General features: G+C 39.7%; 1 protein-coding gene across 1 annotated transcript in view; it reads left to right on the top strand.

Moving 5' to 3' along the window:
- The window catches only part of KIT (KIT proto-oncogene, receptor tyrosine kinase), a 52,936-nt gene that overhangs the window by 23,136 nt on the left and 11,508 nt on the right, over positions 1–18,292 (top strand). Inside the window, exons 4-13 of the mRNA XM_062493518.1 lie at positions 1,621–1,757; positions 4,416–4,575; positions 7,394–7,583; positions 8,263–8,378; positions 13,587–13,701; positions 14,876–15,069; positions 16,144–16,250; positions 16,346–16,472; positions 16,731–16,835; positions 16,923–17,033. Of these exons, the coding sequence (XP_062349502.1) occupies positions 1,621–1,757; positions 4,416–4,575; positions 7,394–7,583; positions 8,263–8,378; positions 13,587–13,701; positions 14,876–15,069; positions 16,144–16,250; positions 16,346–16,472; positions 16,731–16,835; positions 16,923–17,033 (1,362 nt within the window). The remainder of the gene's footprint in view (positions 1–1,620; positions 1,758–4,415; positions 4,576–7,393; positions 7,584–8,262; positions 8,379–13,586; positions 13,702–14,875; positions 15,070–16,143; positions 16,251–16,345; positions 16,473–16,730; positions 16,836–16,922; positions 17,034–18,292) is intronic.

Below are 18,292 nucleotides of genomic sequence, written 5' to 3' on the forward strand. Positions count from 1 at the left end.
CATCACCTTGTTCTGGGGAAGGAGGGCTGCTCTGTGTCATGGTGAGGGCACACGCTGGTGTTTGCTCCATGGCAGGGTCTGTGTGACATGCCTGTTCTCCTTAGAGGTGGGCCAAGAGATTGAGGTGTGAGGACCCTCTCAGGTGTGGAGTTTGCTGTGGCGAGTGTAAGTCTTCTTTTCCTGATGATTTGGAAAAACAGCATTATCACTCTCAGTATTGTAATTACTGTGCTGTACTGTTCGGTCCCTACTGAGTTCACCAGGTAAAACTCCCACTTTCTCCTTGACTCAACATTTAAATGCGTTGGAGACTCTTTGATGGGTAATGTTTTTGTAGTTATAACCATGGTACTCAGCCCTGCAGATGTGAGCTTCTGGTGCAGAAAGACTGAAGAGGCATCTTTGAATCAGAGAGCTGTGCAGGAATACTCAGACACACAACAGCTATGGTAGCACAGGGAGTGTTTATGTACAGCCCTGCTCAAAACAATGAGGGGCTTTATGGACTTAGGGCTTTTTTTGGATGTCCAGAGATGTTTTTGGCAGATGAGAACACAGAATGCCTTCTGCACTGGCATCCTCCTGTCACTTGGGAAATGCTGAATGCTGAGGGGGATTTTCATGTGAGCCTTTACATCTGAAGAGAGCAAATATGTTTCTTTATTCTCTTCTGTAGCTTCTTACAATAACACGAAGAAAACATTATTGTTAAAGTATGAATGGCTGAGAAGCATGGCATTTTCCTAAGTCTTGTACAATTTACCTAAGGTAACTACAAAAGTCATGTTAGAGGCAGAAAGAGGGTCTGGAAGACCTTACCTGATACATGCTGCATTCACAGTTTGTCTTCCTGTGTAAAAGCCCTAGTGTGAAGTTAACTGGAGTATAGTAAAAGAGGAGAACTTGAAGAAAGGATGAAGAAAATAGAAAGAAAAATACCCACAGAGGGAACAGAGGAAGAGCTGAAGAGCTTTGCAGAGGCAGGAGACCCACAGTCCTCATATACACCTGATTGTTGACAAAAGATATCCTGAAGCAGAACAGGGTACAGCTACCCCATGCCTGCATGTCACCCCCTGCATCTTGGGTGACAAACTGTGAGCCATCACTGTAAGCAGAGATTGTGGTACTTTCAGGCACAGGTGTGCAGAAGTCCTTGAGCTGTACCTGTCCTTCCTAGGTTGTCCATCAGGAGCTTTACAGGGACCAGACAGACAGGACTTTCTGTTGGCTGTAATGTTTTGTAATTAAAATCTGCAGTTAGTGCTGGGCTGCTGTTCTTCAGTGACTGATCTTTACTGTGTTTTCAGTTCCAGAGGGCTACTTTTTAATCACTGTCACAAAATGAATTGTCTCACTGATGGTTCAACGCTATTCAGTTTTCATCATGCAAGTTTCTATGCTCTAGCAAGTATTATCTAATTTTTAAGTGTAATTTGAAGTGAGGTTTAAGCAGAAATATGCTTGTTGTAAAGGAACAACTGCGTAATATATTAAAAAATTTGAATACATCTCAGAGCCTTGATTTTATTGGAAAGTTAATTAATGGCTGTTGATTTTTATCCCCCCCGGAAGAGCTGAGACTAATGAAAAGTAATAAACTTTGAAATTATTTTCCAGTTCACAAAACTCTTCCTGTCATCTTCTTATCAAAAAGCTATGAGCTTCTCAAAGAAGGGGAAGAATTTGAAGTCACATGTATAATCACGGATGTGGATAGCAGTGTACAAGCTAGTTGGATTTCTCACAAAAATGGGGTAAGTTCCTTTAATTGTATCATGTGTGCCAGTACAAAGACTCTCTGTAGACATTCACATGCTTGTCTTGGGTAGGTGATGCTATTTTGATTTGGTTTGTTGCATTTACAAAGATTCAGTATCCCACAGACTGGTGAGAGGCAACAACTGTTCTGTGCCCATGAGGATGGCTGGGAAGAAAAACATCTGCCTGGGCTTCTCTTCTCAAAAAGAAATTAAAGTTGGGCCCTTCAATGTGAAGTTTAGGTGACCTCTGTTGGGCTTCCTAAATACGGAAGCGTGGAGTGCCTACACATCACATTGCAATCAATGGGAGCTGCAAATATCAACACATGGACTGCAAATTACATATTCTAGTTGTTATCATTAACAGTAAAATACCTGCTAATTAGCATGGGGTTGTGTGTGACAGGAATAGTAGTAAGCATTCACAGGAATGATTAATTCATTTAAATTACATGGTGTGCCTCACTAACTGGAAAAGCTCTGAAAAATGAACCTGTGAACTGGCTTCTGTCTGCCAGTGATAGATGAAGTTTCTGACTGGTATTGCCAAATTAAATTATTGAGAGGCTCAGTGCTCTGAGAGTTTGATACTGGCAGTACAATGACTCTGCTGAAGAGGGGCAGAGAGATCCCCTTCCCTGGTAAGCCAGTGTGCTGTCAGCTGTGTCTTTGAAATGAGCAGCAGACTCTGGGTTGTTCTTCAGAATGCTTCTTCATCTTCTGGGTGTACCCTGAAGTTTAAATTAATTAAAAGCCTTTGAGAAGACCTTTTAGTAACTCCTGCCATATACTCTCCCATGCTAATGGACTGATCTTTTACTGCTAATGGTGGTGACCAGAATACGTAATTCTCAGCCCATGTATATGGAAGAAGAGACTCCTGTGATATTTGGATAAATCACATCTCCTTGGGCACATAACAAGCAGGAATCCTGTTCCCTGGGCCTGGGCATGCTGTGCTCAGCTAATCCACCAGCTCTGGCAAGGCTGTTCTTGCTAAGTGCTCGCTGCTCCAGAAATCCCACCCCACAGCTCTGAACATTGAGAAGGTCTAAGTGGCATGAAGGTGGCTTGGGACATGCAGATCTGCTTTTGTTCCTGTGCAGGACCTTCATCTGAGAGTTCCATTTCTTCTCTCATTCCCCTCCTTCTCTTGTGTTACAGATTGATGAAATTGAGGCCTTCCCTTCATTTTTTTGTGCTGTCTAAATTTTTATTTAATGTTTAAAGGCCACGAGGAAAGTATTTTCCCAATAACTTTGACTTTTGTGTCCTTTATAGTAAATAGGAGGAGCTGCTGTCTTTGAAATTCTGACTATCAAATTTAATTTTTGTATTGAAAGAGAACACATAAACTTCGTATTTAAGTATATTCAGAATTACATTTTGTCCTGAATAGATGAGAGAAAAAAAATCAAAATGCTTTTTCCATGTATGACTGAAGTTATCACCACTTTGGAAAGTTAGGAGACTGGGTATTAGCAAGCACAACCATACTAAATATACTTTTCTTGTGGTTATTATAAGTCAGAGGGAATCAAAATTGCAGTGAGAAGCTTTAATTTGTCTAGAAGCTCTTGGAACATGCAAGAATTGCAATAATTCAATTAGAAAATCATAACAAGTCCAGGTCTGCATTTGGTTTAATCAGTGTGCAAATTTTCTAAATCTTTCCAACCATACTGAACGTTCTCGCAGAGACTAAAGACAGCATCTCAAAGCATTCATTTTTTTTCTATGCGTATGTGTAGAATCATGACATATTTAAGAGAATGAAGTTTCCAGTTTCTTTTAAGATTAATAAATAGAGAATGATATGGATCAAGAATCAGAGTGGGTACCAGAGGGAGGATGCTGTGTATAGCCTGCTTCCAGCAGGGCTCTCTGCAGCATGCCTGCAATCAGGAGATGCTGTGTGCCTTGAAACATAGAGCAACACAGTTAAAATGAAACCCCAGGACCTTAAATTCTCTCTTGTCATTCATTGGGAAGCACTGCAACCATGAGAGAGTTGCTGAGCTTCAGGCACATTTTAGCTTGAGCTTCATTTTAGGGCTGAACCACACTTCTGAGATGCAGTGACTTCAGGCTTCCACTTCTGAGTATTAGGAAAGTCAGGACCCAGTGGTCATTTTGCATCAAGCTCTACAGTTAGAAATGCTTTTTGTGAAAATAAAACCTCCAGTTGGTTACTCACCATCTCACCAGTGTTCACCTTAGTATTGGAAATCTAGTCAGAATAAGCTGGGTCTGATCTTGGGCACAGCAGCCTTGTCATCAGGTAATGGGAACATTTGAAGAAGCTAGAGGTCTAGTTCTTTGGCTTGGAGTGATCTCCTTCATTTGGTTTTCTTGGGGCAGGTGAGCACAGCCCCAAATTTACCTCACCCTCACACCATGTCCCTCCACATTCTTGCCTTAGAAGGGGTGGGGATAGGATTTGGGAGAGGGCATTATCTCCCAAAGGCAGCTGATCACACACTTGTTTTGCATGGAGAGATTCTAGTGACAGGTTTGTCGTGCTGGCTTACTATTCCGGTTTAAAGTTATGAATATTAATATGGCAAAGTTATAATTACTTCTATTTTTAATTTATCTAGGAAAGATGATGCATACACAGTGTTTTAGATGTTAATTGTTTTTTACCGACAGATTGTTACAAGCAAAAGCAGAAATTTGGGTGATTATGGATACGAAAGGAAATTAACATTGAACATCCGTTCAGTGGGAGTTAATGATTCTGGAGAATTCACATGCCAAGCAGAAAACCCTTTTGGAAAAACCAATGCCACAGTAACCTTGAAAGCTCTAGGTAAATACTTCTTGTAGAAATCTTAACATTTTTAAGAGCAGGAGATGAAGAGTGAGAACACTGGGGAGTCTCCCCTTCCTTCTCTCTCCCTTTCCCCAAACCTCGGCGAGTAAGGTTGGTTTTCTGAAAAGGTTATTGCTGACTGGTGCCATATGGGATGGCTCAGGAAGTTGTGGTGTGTATGACTGCATTCATTTCTATAACCCCTTGCTTGTTATTGGAAAGTGATACTAGAACAACCACCCAACAGTTTTTCTGTCCCTCTGGTTTGTCTCATCCTTCCTGGTTTAATCTAAAATTTAAACTGGTTTTAACAAAGCAACTAATTTACCTTCTCCTGGTACGGTCCCAATGCTTAAGTAATTTGGCAGTACAAGTGCAAGGCGCATCTTCAATACCTGCCTTGCAAGCATGGAGAATTTCACTGACAGTGTGTCTGTTTTTTACATAGAAGTTGTATTTGTACCTCTATTTAAAATAATGCTGTGAGCAGCATCGTGGTGCACATAGACAGCATGAAGTTGTTCTGGAGGTCACCCCCTTGTTAAACCCACTATCCATCACTTCTACATGTTTTGGATCATGTCACTAAGCAGTGAGCAAACTCCCTTCCTCCTCTTTTTTAATTACAGATGTGTTTAGAGTGTGCTGTATATTAACTTGGATGACACACAGTGCCTTTTGAATTTTAAAGCTGCTGAAACCTGCTCATTTGATAAATTGAGTACAATTAAGGACATGTTGGTATAGTTAATAAGATCATTCTGGTCTGCTTAGTTGCCACAACCATTTCAGTCCCATTCAAGGGTGTAGTAACTGAGGGAAATACAGCCCTGGATTCTTTTTTTGTCCCCTTTTCAAATCCATTTTTCTGTTGCACAGACACACACTCCGGCCACACTGCTTGTTTTGCTTTCCCTGGTAATGTAAAGAAAACAGAAGTGTTTGACCTGTGTGGGTCAGATCTGCAGCAAACAGGCAGAGGTTTGAGTGCCCTTAACCTTGCTGTGCCAGTTGAGGGTGTAGGGCTCACAATGACAGGGATGTTTTCCTCATTTTTTTGCAGAAGAGACTACATTCATATGTAAAAGAGTGAAACAGTGTGGAGTATGAAAGAAAATCTTCTCCCCAAGGGGATCCATGTGAAAGCTTTTATTATAAGAGGAGGGAAATTCTTCACTACAGAAATTTTTCGTACTACTACATATGCAAATGTAGCTTTAAAAAGGATTGACTTTGGAAAGTCTGGGATTTAAAATAAAGCATAGCATTATGAAAAGTAGGAAATAAAATTTTTGTTTAGTAAAATACAAAGTTTGTATTTAATAAAAACACCAGAGAAAAGATGGAATCTTTCCTTTCTGAGATAATTTTCTCTCTCCACCCTCTCAAATTTGACTTAAATAAGCTCCAGCTTTTTGATACCTTTCACCATTTATTGAGAAACTGACTATATTTACCTGAACTGTGTCAGCTCCCAGGGTCCTTCCTGGAAAGCGGTGTATACATAGAGGGAGATCTGGGATTGCAATAGATACTAAATCACTGTGGCTTTAACATTAGCCAGAAGTTTTACAAGAAATAATGTTTATTTTTTTGCAAAATTCTTAATTACTTTTTCTATCGGTTAATTTATCTAACTGTAGAAGGTACTAGAACTGCATTACAGGGACCAATAGCATTATAATATAATTTCATTTGAAGGGAGTTTGGTATGATTTTGGATATAGCTTGCATAGGGAATCTTGTGTTTATACATAAAACTGAAAAAAGCATTGCAAAGGAACTGCAAACCTTCAGTTTCCAGATTTGAAATATTTTCCTGTTTTCTAATGATGAAGACCATTTTAGAGCATACCTGCCTGCTGCAAATTTACTTTATCCTTTCTTCTTCAAAGCATCTGTCAAGTGCTCTGGCAGATCCATATGCTTTCACCAAGCCCCACTGGCTCTGGTTTTCCCAAGCTCGGATGCCCAGCTGGCCACAGCAGTTTGATTACTAGAAAGTGGGAAGAAGCAGTGATCTCAGATTGACTTTAGGTCTAAATTCAAGCTTCAGTAAATGTGTTTCCTTGTAATTGCAATCTGCCTGTCAAACTCATAATTCCCTTATGAATTTCTGTAGCAGGACTGAAAAACGTCTCTTTTTAAAGTGAATCCTCAATCTGATGAGTTTATTAATGAAAAAAACACTACATCAAGGATGTTGTTAGACGTGATATTTTGGAACGGAACTGCACAGTGATAAATGGTATCTGCCAAATTAAAGATTAAGACCCAGCAGCAGATGTACAGAAATGCCTTAGTTTAAGATGATTGGTATCCAGGCCTGTGGACTTAGCACATTTTTCTCTAATTACAGCTTTTAATAGCTTTATTTGTAATGTTGTTCTTAATTACACTTGACAAAAATCCTTTAATACTCTACTATACTGTAATAAATGATTTTAGTTTTCTTTTTTTGTAATGTTTCTTTCACACCAGACAGTTAGCAAATTTTTGGAAAAATAGAAGTACTTGAGTAGAATCAAACACCTGCTTGCATTTTGCCAAAAGCATGTAGAAGGTATTCATCACCAGAAGATGGATTATTTATGCTAAGGTCCTCAAGGCTTTTTTAAGTCCTGTGCCTCATTCTATATGTAGCTAGTAGCCTTGGTTTTGGCAGGTGAGGGTTTAAGTTCTGCTTTGCAGAGGTTTCCTGTTTCACAGCTGGATGTTTGATCACTGATCTTGAAGTTGTCTAAGTGTGGTTAGGGTACTCACAGTCCTCTAAATGGCCCTAAAATTGTTTTTCTTCTCCTCTTACGACCATCAGCTAAAGGATTTGTCCGTTTGTTTGCAACAATGAATACCACAATAGATATAAATGCAGGACAAAATGGAAACTTAACAGTTGAATATGAGGCATATCCAAAACCAAAGGAAGAAGTCTGGATGTACATGAACGAAACATTACAGAACTCCTCAGACCATGATGTCAAGTTCAAGACCGTGGGCAACAACAGGTAATATGCATGGCTGTAGGTGTTGATTTCACTTTGGAACAGCAGACTGAAGTCTGCTCTGGAAAGAGGAAAGTGGGGACGGTGAGAAAATGGTGACTATAAAAGATGTACTACATGTGGCTTGCTACAGTAACTGGTGCAAAGTCTTCCGACCTACATTTGGAATAGCATCGAGCTAACCACACCATCTGAGAACCAGCATGCTGTTTACTTACTCAGCTACATTCCTGTCCAATAAGCAAAAAAGAGGATTTAGGTTGGTTGTGTGCAGAAACTCCCTTCACTGCCACAGCATACCTCAGTGCTCTGGAAAAAAAGCTTATGCTTTTTTTTCTGCTGTACACTGTTTTCTCCTGATTCCTTGTCTTCCAAAAATCCAGTGAACCACCTAGAACCTGTGGCCTGGGTTGTGAATCTGGGTTCCCTCTTCAGTGAGAAGAGGAGCAGGTGGTGATGCATGCACGGTCTGAATTTGATGCTCAGCTGCCCCCCAGGCACACATCTGGGTGTTAGAACAGGCAAAACTTCTGGATGTTGGAAGTGCAATGGCAATCACAGTGTAAGATAAGACTGTTTGCATAGATGATGTCTGCAGAAAATTCCCTCCTTTTTATCCATGCAGCAATCACCTGTTCAGAGCAAGTTGTGTCTTAGTAATGCTTAAATTTTTTCTTTACAGTTACACAAGTGAACTTCACCTTACACGATTAAAAGGAACAGAAGGAGGCATTTACACATTTTTTGTGTCCAACTCTGATGCCAGCTCCTCTGTAACATTTAATGTCTATGTGAAAAGTAAGTAGAGTGATCTATGTGAAAAATAAGTAAAGTGAACAGTCTGAAATATTTCATTATCACAGTCATTGTATTTTATACAACATAATGTATGCACAAGATGTCACAGTGTGGTTCGGCATATGAGAGGCTTTCTGAAGTAAAGCACATGCTGGAAAACTAAATGTCAGGATATAAAAGTGCAGAGTACTCACACAAATCCACCTACTATCCAGCATGACCTTATATTCTAGCAAATGTATTCCAGAGATTACCAGAGAGCAGCTAGGTTGTTTATACAGAAAAAATCCCTGTAGCACCTGGAAACATGATCTCAGAAATAAGTATGTATCATAAACCTTTTTATAATTTGAGGTGGAGCAGGATACACAGGGATTATAATTTGCATTTTTGGCAACTGAGTTAAGATTTTAATTGTCCTTGATTTGTTTGAGTTGATGAAGAGTTTGAAAGCTTGTCAGGAGAATTACTCACATTTAGATGCCTTTTGGCATCTAAATACTTCAGTACAATAGTATAAATCACCATTGTTTTAGAGAAATCACCATAGCTTTACTAATGTGTGTGTTGTCTTCTTTGGGACATGCTTGTTAAGGAAGAGCACTGGCCTCAGTTCCAAAGAGCATTCTTCAAGACAAAAGCTAAACTTCAAAATTAATTCAATGGAACCTTCAGAAAACCCTGTCCTTAGCAGAGCCATCTTCTTAGAGCATTTCATGTCCTCAACCGACAAATCTTGGCTGCTGCTAAAGGCCAAGATTAAGGAAAATTAAACAAAGAGGGACTCTGAGCCCAGCAGGAGGAACCATATCGAAAGTAAATGTGCTGCAAATGCAGTTTTGTGTTGCTGTTATGCAATGTGTCCTTTTTCAGGCATGGTTCTATGCAGAGGACTGTCAGGACTTCCACAAATGCATCAAGTCCTTGCTGTTAATTTTTGAGTTCTACTCAGTTATCATTGAAGATAAACATTTGTAGCATCTCTATTAGCAGTGACATAGTTTGGATCTAGAAATGTCACTTGGGCTCCTTTCAGAATGGTATTTCTTCCTTCGTCTGTGCATGTTGATGCCTGTATTGTGCCTTCTATGTTTCCTAGCTCTGATTTCTGAGGTAATGGCACTGGTCATCTCAGATGCCCTTTTTCTCAGTGAGTGAGCATGGGTCAGAGTCATGAGGGGTCATTCTAGTGTTTAAAAAGATTAATGGAGCAAAATGTTGAGTCAGAACTTTAATTTCTCTGAAGGAATGGGAGAAATTGCAGGTTGCCTATAGTCCGGGCACAAGAACTAAAAAACCACTATCTCACAATTTTGGCATCATCAGGTGTCAGTTCTCAATGCAGATCTCCGTGTTGCTGCTTTTTAGGCATGTGCTACTTAATAAAAGCTGAAAATCCCTGTGGATCGTAGTTAGGAAACCTGATCAGGAAAAGAATAGGGAAGCAGAACGGACAAGGCGAGAGGGAGCATAGACACTTCTGTTCTTCTGAATGGTTTGTCCATACAACCAGCTGCATTCAAGTCTGTTTCCTTCTTTCTTCAACTACTGGTCTTGTAAGTAGCAAGATCAGCCTTGGGATGCTGTGAGGACACTTAAGCAGACTCTTAGCACCCACATTGTCATGCACTGTAGCTCTGGGTGGACTGCAGCCATTGCTAAAGCAGTTGGATTTGATGCACTTGACTCAGAAAGATTATTTTGGCATTTTGACTAAGCTCCTGTAAATATTTTTTCACTTTGAAAAAAAGAGACAAATAGATTGGCCTTTCTCGGGGTTGTTTTTAACAAAAACAACTCCTAGAAAGGGGGTTTTCACTGAGTTATAGAATGTTCATCATTTAGCTGTGGAACACAAACCTCCTGACAATATACCATATTGTTCTACATAGCAGAATAACTGCCAAAGGTGAGTCATGTATGGGTGGGTCAGATCCTGATCTAATGGTGTGTCCTCACCTGACATTGTTGTCAGGGATTTTGCATAAATTGCTTAGATGTAGCTCTTGATGTTTATGTGTCTGGCTTGGGCATGTAATCAGCAGAAAATAACCAAACAGGTAAAACAGGGTTCATAATCAGGAGAATGTCTTCACGTAAACAAATATTGATGCTGAAGCATTTGCTGAAAGACACGAAAAACCTAGTGAGAAGTACTTGCCTTGGATTTAAACATATTTAGCAATTCCATATGCTAATTTGAAACAATGCTAAATTGCTTTTAAAATAGTGTAGTAATTCATATTAAGTGTATAGTGGTAAGCAGCTCTAAAATTAGGAGCCAAAAAGAAAATTACAGCTTGACAAGCAGTATACTATACTCAGTTACAATTAAGAAACTGTAGAAATCTCCAGAGTGGCAAGGTATGGTATATCTAGCAATTATCAGAGGAATCTTCCAACTAGTAGCTGAATTTAGTGCAAAATAATATTTCAGCTTAATTATAGTTACCAAAACATTATCTATGCAGTTGGGGCTCCTGCTGCAAAGAGAAAACTGGTCATGGTATTATAGATCCCATGAAGCCAAACTCAGCTGTTTCCTTTCATTGGACTATGCAGTGAACAATGAGGAATCACCATGATACTGTAAAAAGATTTGTTCCAATCCAGAAAATGTAGCTCCAGCAGGAAAAACTCTCTCTTTGTCTGGGATGACTGACAATACCTATTAAATGTTGCTTTTTAGACATTTACTTCGGTAACAATGAAGAAAGGGAAACTGGAAATAGAAAGCAATTAAACGCAGAATTTCATTATACAGAACATTGAATTAAAATAGGAGTGACCTCTTATAAGTTGTCCTTGATATATTCAGAATCAGCATTAATAAAAGCTGAAAAGCAATCAATAAACTTAGTGAAATTAGAAGTTTAAGACATTTAATGCCTGATTACAGAAGGTGGTATGTATATATGCTGAGAAATGTAATGAAATGTTACATATTTAAGGGGTTAAAGTCAGAACAGTTAGCAACATCTAGTCATTAGGAGTCTGATAGCAGGAGGGGTAATTAGGCAGTGTAAGTCATAAAATCTAGCACAGTAAAATCCCTTTTAAAAGAAGATGCATGGTAACAACTTGGCATCTGTTTGTGAAAGCCAGTCCATCTCTGCTCCAGCATGCCCTGAAGTACCTACACTGGTGGTTGAGGAAGGTGCTCCAGCTGCCAGAAAGGGGTGCAGGTGCTGAGACACAGGCGTGGCAAAGGAGCAGCCAGTGGGGATTGCAGAGCAGCCATCTCAGCCCCCTTGGGTACTGGCATAGGGAGCTCTTTGCTGCCTCAAGTGAAGTGCATCCCTTAATATCTGTGAGCCAGGGAGACTCGGGAGCCCTCAGTGCTGGTGGGGAGAGGCTGATGGTGCTAATTGCCACATGGGAGTGCTTCACCAGGCACATGGCAGGCAGGGCTGCTCTTAGGTCAGCACATCTCAGAGGCTGCTGCAGCTCAGCTTCCCGTGGCACCAAGGCTGTACCACTCTGCCGGGGCTGCACAGCCTGTCATCTCCTTCCACGCTTGCATGTGGCCTCGTGGCCATATAGACAGGATTTCATTGCACTAGGTTTTTACAGTGGAAAGAGCCTAACTAATATGGGGGTTTTCATTTCCCTTACTCAGCTTCAGATGTTGCGTGCAGACCAACTCTGGCACAGTAGTTTTTTTCCCAGGGTTTAATGCACAGATGCCTCTTACATCTGACTTCTCAGTTCTCTCATTTCTTGGGTTACATTGTGCTGTAATGTTGCCTAGAACACAGCATATACCTAAACAAATAGCACGTGGTTTGTAGTTCAGCTAATTACAATTTCACAATCTAGCCATTTTGATTGGAATTTCAGAAATGTGAGTTACATGTATTGTGTGAGCATTGAGGCTGGGTGAGATGCTGTGTGCTCTGGGAAAGTTCCTCACCAAGTGAGTAATGCTGAAAATCAGTCTCAACATTTTGCAACAATGTTCGGTTCTTGGTGTTTTGCGTAAAACACAACATGCAGATTTAGAAATGAAAGAACATTTGGTTCCTGTAATATGACACAGAAAATGGTGGTATGTGATTGAGGATATACGTGTGCTTTGTTGACTCTAATTTAGTCAGCGAGTAGAATATTCATTATAAACTAACCTTGTGCCTGGGTTCTATCTGCAATAAATCTATGTTTTCCCACTGCAGTCTATACAGCTTCACTGCTTTATAGAATTAGGAGTTCATCATACGTTTCTGTAAAGCTATATTAACTGATAATAGGCTATTGTATCTATCAGGTGAGCAGCATCACTCCAATGTAGTCTTTATAGTTTATTTCATTAACATCTGTTTAGGTGATTTTGCAAGGAGGCTAAGGTTGTTAAGGGAAGTAAGGTCACTAATTCCAGTTTCATCAGGAAAAAACCTTGCTGTGTTTGTGGTGCTCTTAGCTGAAGCCTATGACATTGGACTGATGACTCTGAAATCCACCTGATTGCATTGGTTTCCTGCCTTACTTGAAACAGGGCCTCCTAAACCAACTGCAGGACTAACTCCTGTGCAGGATGTGACAGAAAGCATTGGCTGGATTTAATTGCTTTCTAAGCTATCAGAGCAGTCACAGTTCTCATTTGAAAACCTAATACATTCAGCCAAGTGTTGGCTTCCTCTACCAGCAGTGTTTCAGAGAATCAGGCAGTTGGGCAGTTCAGTTTCTTTGAGGGATGTATGTGCTCTGTCAGGAGGTGTGCACTGGTTGCTTTGCTTTGTTCCTTTCCTGGCTGCAGTGGTAATATTGAATACACAGGGCACATGTAAGAGGGATGTGGTTTGACAGATTTAGAACACTTTTAACTGGGAAGAAACTGTTCTTTTTGCAGATGGATCAAGTCATGCTGTGCAGGAATGGGAGCTTTACTGTTGTTCCAAGCACACACTTCTTTGGATTGTTTAAGCTCTTAGCTTTGATGGTTTAGAATCTTTCATCAAATCCAATACTGAGGGGAGATGAGTTATTCTTCTAACACCCAGTACAAGCATTCAGTGTAAGAACTAATATTTTCACAGATGTTTAATTTTTGCAGGACACCAGTTCAGAGCCAGACATCCTTGAGCATTAAGAAGGTCTTGCTCACCTGAGTGATTCCATGGATTATGAGGCACTCAGGTTGCTGGTGTGAAGAGCAAATAGTGTAAATCCTGTGTTCCCCTAATGGATGACTATTGCTTTTCTTTATTGCAGCAAAACCTGAGATACTTACTCTGGATATACTTAGCAATGGAGTTCTCCAGTGTGTAGCAGCTGGATTCCCAGCCCCTACCATATACTGGTACTTTTGCCCAGGAACTGAGCAGAGGTAAGTTAGGTAAACAAGATTCTCCAAAGGTTATTTTAGGTGCAACACATCCAATTGCTAATTACAAATTAAGAACATGAAATGACTTGGTAATAGTTACATTCAAATGTTGCATCATGGTTTTCATCCTTTTTGGCATTGCATTATTTGCAGTAGTTTGTGAGAAGGCAGAGATACATTTCATTTTTCTCACATTATTCTGTCCTTGAAAAGGGAATAACCAGCATTTTCTGCTGTGTAAAAGACAAAATTTCTGCTGCAAGCTAGCTATGGCTTTTATCAGCTTACAAATGACAGCTGTTCTATGTGCAATTTCACAGAATGGCAATCACAGAATCACTTGCAAATGTGGCTGTTATAATTTGTTTTATTGTGTAATGAAGTAATTTTTCCAGACATAATGTAATTAGATTTCTGTTCACATGAAACATATGACAAGTAAACAAGTCCAGTGTTGTTATGAATAAAGCTGGATGTTTTAAAACTAGGTGTTTATAAGAAGATTGGTGAGTTTCACTGTGAAGTGAGTGAGCATTTGTGAAGCAAATGTTAAAGTTTTGCTCGACTTCCCCCATGGTTATAGATATCATAGTAGCAAGTAATGGGTCTCCTTCCCATGGTGTAATTTGTTTTATATCTAAAACAATTGTTATTTCCTTAATGGTTTTAAATAGTACCTTTTTAAAAATCTTAAGTGTGTGCTCATGTAGTAAATATGTGGCATATGAAGGAGAAGCAACATACTGAGAGAAAAGAACTGGCTATTTTCTGACTGCATGTAAGCTTAATGGTGTTTATGTATGTAATGGACTTCATTGTGTTGTAATAAGATGATGCTTGGGGAATGTTTTCAGAAGTGGGTAGTAGACCACAACTGCTTGACAATGAAATTGAAAATGCATGTTGAATGGTATAAAACCCATAGAGAAGTTACAGACCTGTAGGTATGTGTAACCAAAAGCAAATGCAAAGACATCATGGTCTCCAGTTGGGCCAGGCTAGGTGTATGTATCCATTTCTCCCACTGTACAAGACCATGAGACACCATGAGTAGGCTGTTTCAGGGCTAAGATCTTCAGCTGAATCCCTTTGTGGACCAGAGTTGTTCAGTTCTCTGTTGATCTGGCACTTCAGATAGCAGACCATTGCAGGTAACTCAGTATTGTTTCTCCAGGTGTTTTGATTCACCAACAATATCCCCCATGGATGTCAAAATTGGTTACACGAATTCATCAGCACCGTCATTTGAACGAATCCTGGTTGAAAGCACCATAAATGCCAGCATGTTCAGGAGCACTGGCACTGTGTGCTGTGAGGCCTCCAGCAATGGGGACAGGAGCTCTGCTTTCTTCAACTTTGCTATTAAAGGTAACATCCATGGGTGTTACAAACATGGGTGGTGTTTGGCTCTTTCTGGAGAAGGATTTTAAGTGGTTTTGCCAGAAGAAAGTTTACGGTACCGTGGCTGAGCACATGATAACATACTACATTGCATGTTCTGCCTGTCAAAGTCTTGCTTTAAGTTTTCAATGACTATTGTGGTACTGTCTTTTTATGGCACTTGTTCTGCAGTGCAGTAGGTAGGTGGGTTTCTTCTGTCTGTGCCGCACGGAGGAAAACCACCTACAGCATTACCCTGGCTTTCCCTCTTTCTCTCTCCCTTTTGTTTTCCTGTCATTGTCTGTTTTGACTATTTAGGCCATCACTTTTTTCCAAGAAAGTTTGCATTTTATTTTAGGTTTTAACAGTGTCTCAGGAAAAATGCAGTCCCCAACTTGCCTGGAGCCTAAGTGTCCTGCTACTATAAAAGAAGTAACAACAATATACTGCAAAATGGCTTATGAGTTTTGTAGTGGTATTTGTAGGTTTGTGGGGGAGAAGAAAAACCCACTAGAACATAGATGATTTGAAATGTGTTTGTGAAGCTGTGCTCTTCTCTGCAAAACCAAATGTTCTACTTCTTTTTTTCTGCTACACCCAGATATAACATACAAACAAATATGCCAAATTTGGGGCAGATGGGTAGTAGAATGGTATTTGTTCGCTACTTGGCACAACCTCTCCTTGTAGTCCTCTCCCTGTGCTGTAGTGATCATACTTAGGTAGGGAGCAAAGGGGAAGAGGAGAAATTGGGACTTCAGATAAAAACTTCTTTCTTTAACCTAACTTGACAGAGATCATGCAAACCCCTTGCATTAACTGATCTTAGTGCCAAACCTCCTGAATTAATGAAGCTGAGACTCTGAAGGCATCAAACTGCATGGTTTCTGTGCCAGCTCCATCTCCCACAGCTCATTCAGGAAAGACATTCTGATACACCTGAAGCACATCTGGGAAAGTCAAAGCCCCAAACTGTATTTCACAAAGAACCAAGGAAAGGTTTTCACCTGCATCTTTTTATCTTGTTCAGTATTTTTAGGAGAATTTTCTGTTTCTTTCCAGAGCAAATCCGTACACATACCCTTTTCACCCCTTTACTAACTGCATTTGGAGTTGCTGCAGGACTGATGTGCATCATAGTCATGATCCTGGTATACATATATTTGCAGGTAAAATCAGGAGCCCCTTTGCCCAAATTTTTTAAAAGTTATGTGACCTACTTGTGGAGTCTTCAGTAGTAACAGCCATTCTCTTTCTTTTCCAGAAACCCAAGTATGAAGTTCAGTGGAAAGTTGTTGAAGAAATAAATGGAAACAACTATGTTTACATAGATCCAACACAACTTCCTTATGATCACAAATGGGAATTTCCTAGAAACCGTTTGAGTTTTGGTTAGTTCAGATTTATTTAACTTCATCTGCAAGGTAGAACCTTCAGGTCTCATATGAGACTTTGGTCAAATACATCAGGGTTTTGTCACAAAGGTGTTGTGCAATAATGCAGATAGTGATAATTGTTCATTCTTGCCTTGGGGCAAAAGACAAGCAGGTGTGTCTGAAATAGCTTCCTTGATATAATAAAATAAAATGTTGAGCCCTACAGGAGGAAGTACTCAAAGTCGTTATGGAGTGTTTTGTTTTCTTTCTTAGGTAAGACCCTTGGTGCTGGAGCTTTTGGGAAAGTTGTTGAAGCCACTGCTTATGGTTTATTTAAGTCTGATGCTGCTATGACAGTAGCAGTAAAGATGTTGAAAAGTAAGTTGCTGTAGTGTACTATACCATGTTTTCTCCCTTCCATCTGGTTGGTGTGTTACATACTGCACACTGTGCTTTGCCTTGCAGCAAGTGCCCATTTAACGGAGAGAGAAGCCTTGATGTCAGAGCTTAAAGTGCTGAGTTACCTTGGAAACCACATTAATATCGTGAACCTGCTTGGAGCTTGCACTATTGGAGGTGGGGTTATTTGCAGATTATTGATTACTTCTGTTCTTTTTTTATTGCCAGGAGGGTGAACTTTGTGAAGAAGAATCCAAGGTGCAGCTCTAAGTGTGGAAAATACAAATTTCATCTTAAAATCTTACATTTCGTACTTAGACAGGTTGCAGACCATCATGGTTATCACCTGTGATTTACTGAATCTAGATTTTAGGCTCATTGTAAAAACAGTAGTAAGACCACTGTAGCTGCAGCTGAACAGGAAGGCTGCTTTTCTCCTCTTTCATTGGGTGCTTTCTTCTTGAGAGATGACAAAATGTACAGTACAAATTTTTACCTCCACCACGCTGTTCCTCATTAATGAGAACTGGTTCCTTGTTGGTATCCAAGGTGAAGTCAACAGGCTTGTCTTGTCTAGTTTTCCAGACTTCTGTTTAAACTGAAAATTCATCTGTTACGGGACCACTAAAGGTACAAATTCTAAGCAGCAGAAAGTTGCAAGAAGTAATTCTCCAAATAAAGTATTGCACAACCTTAATGTTTCACATTTAGTATTAACTTCATAAATTTGTTTTCTTACATAATAAAAGCTACAAAATCTCCCGGAGTGTCAATAGAGAGCGATAGGAACCTGTATTATTAATTTGTGTGCATTTTAATATGAAAGATGATATTTCTTCTTACACACTTTTCAAAGAAAAGGGGCTTGTAAAAATTCATAGTTTCAGACAAAGGCAAAACACATCTCAAAAGTAATGTTTTAAAAATAGGGTGAAACAATTTTGTTCAAGCTGGCAACTAAGTCAACTCACTGGCCCGAGTGCATGTGTCTCTCAGTGGAAAAAATGGTGTCTGTAAGAAAATAACACCACAAACAATTCTTTTGTTACTGTGAAAGCTGTAATTTTTAACTGCAGAAAAATGGAAATAAACCAGTAAGGTTAGGAAATTATGGCAGGGAGTAAACTTAAAGATGAAATAACAGTGTAATTACATATTCAAGGTCTGTAGCTGGAGTCATGCACTCAAAAGATATATATTTGATCTGTAAACATTCATGCTGAAGATGACTTGATTCCCTTTTCTGATTTCATTTTACTATTCTAAGATGTTGTGCAGTGTACTTCTCTGTCACAGCAGGCTGTTCTGTTTGAATGATTTTTCCTATTATACTGAAGAATATAACACTCTACATCATTTCCAAAACATTACTGAAGGAGTGTGAAGCTCTACTGTAAACAGAAGTGAATCAAAAGGATTAATGTTTGAAGCTTGAG

Source organism: Cinclus cinclus, chromosome 5 (assembly GCF_963662255.1).
Source record: "Cinclus cinclus chromosome 5, bCinCin1.1, whole genome shotgun sequence".
In the NCBI taxonomy this organism is placed as follows: Eukaryota; Metazoa; Chordata; class Aves; order Passeriformes; family Cinclidae; genus Cinclus; species Cinclus cinclus.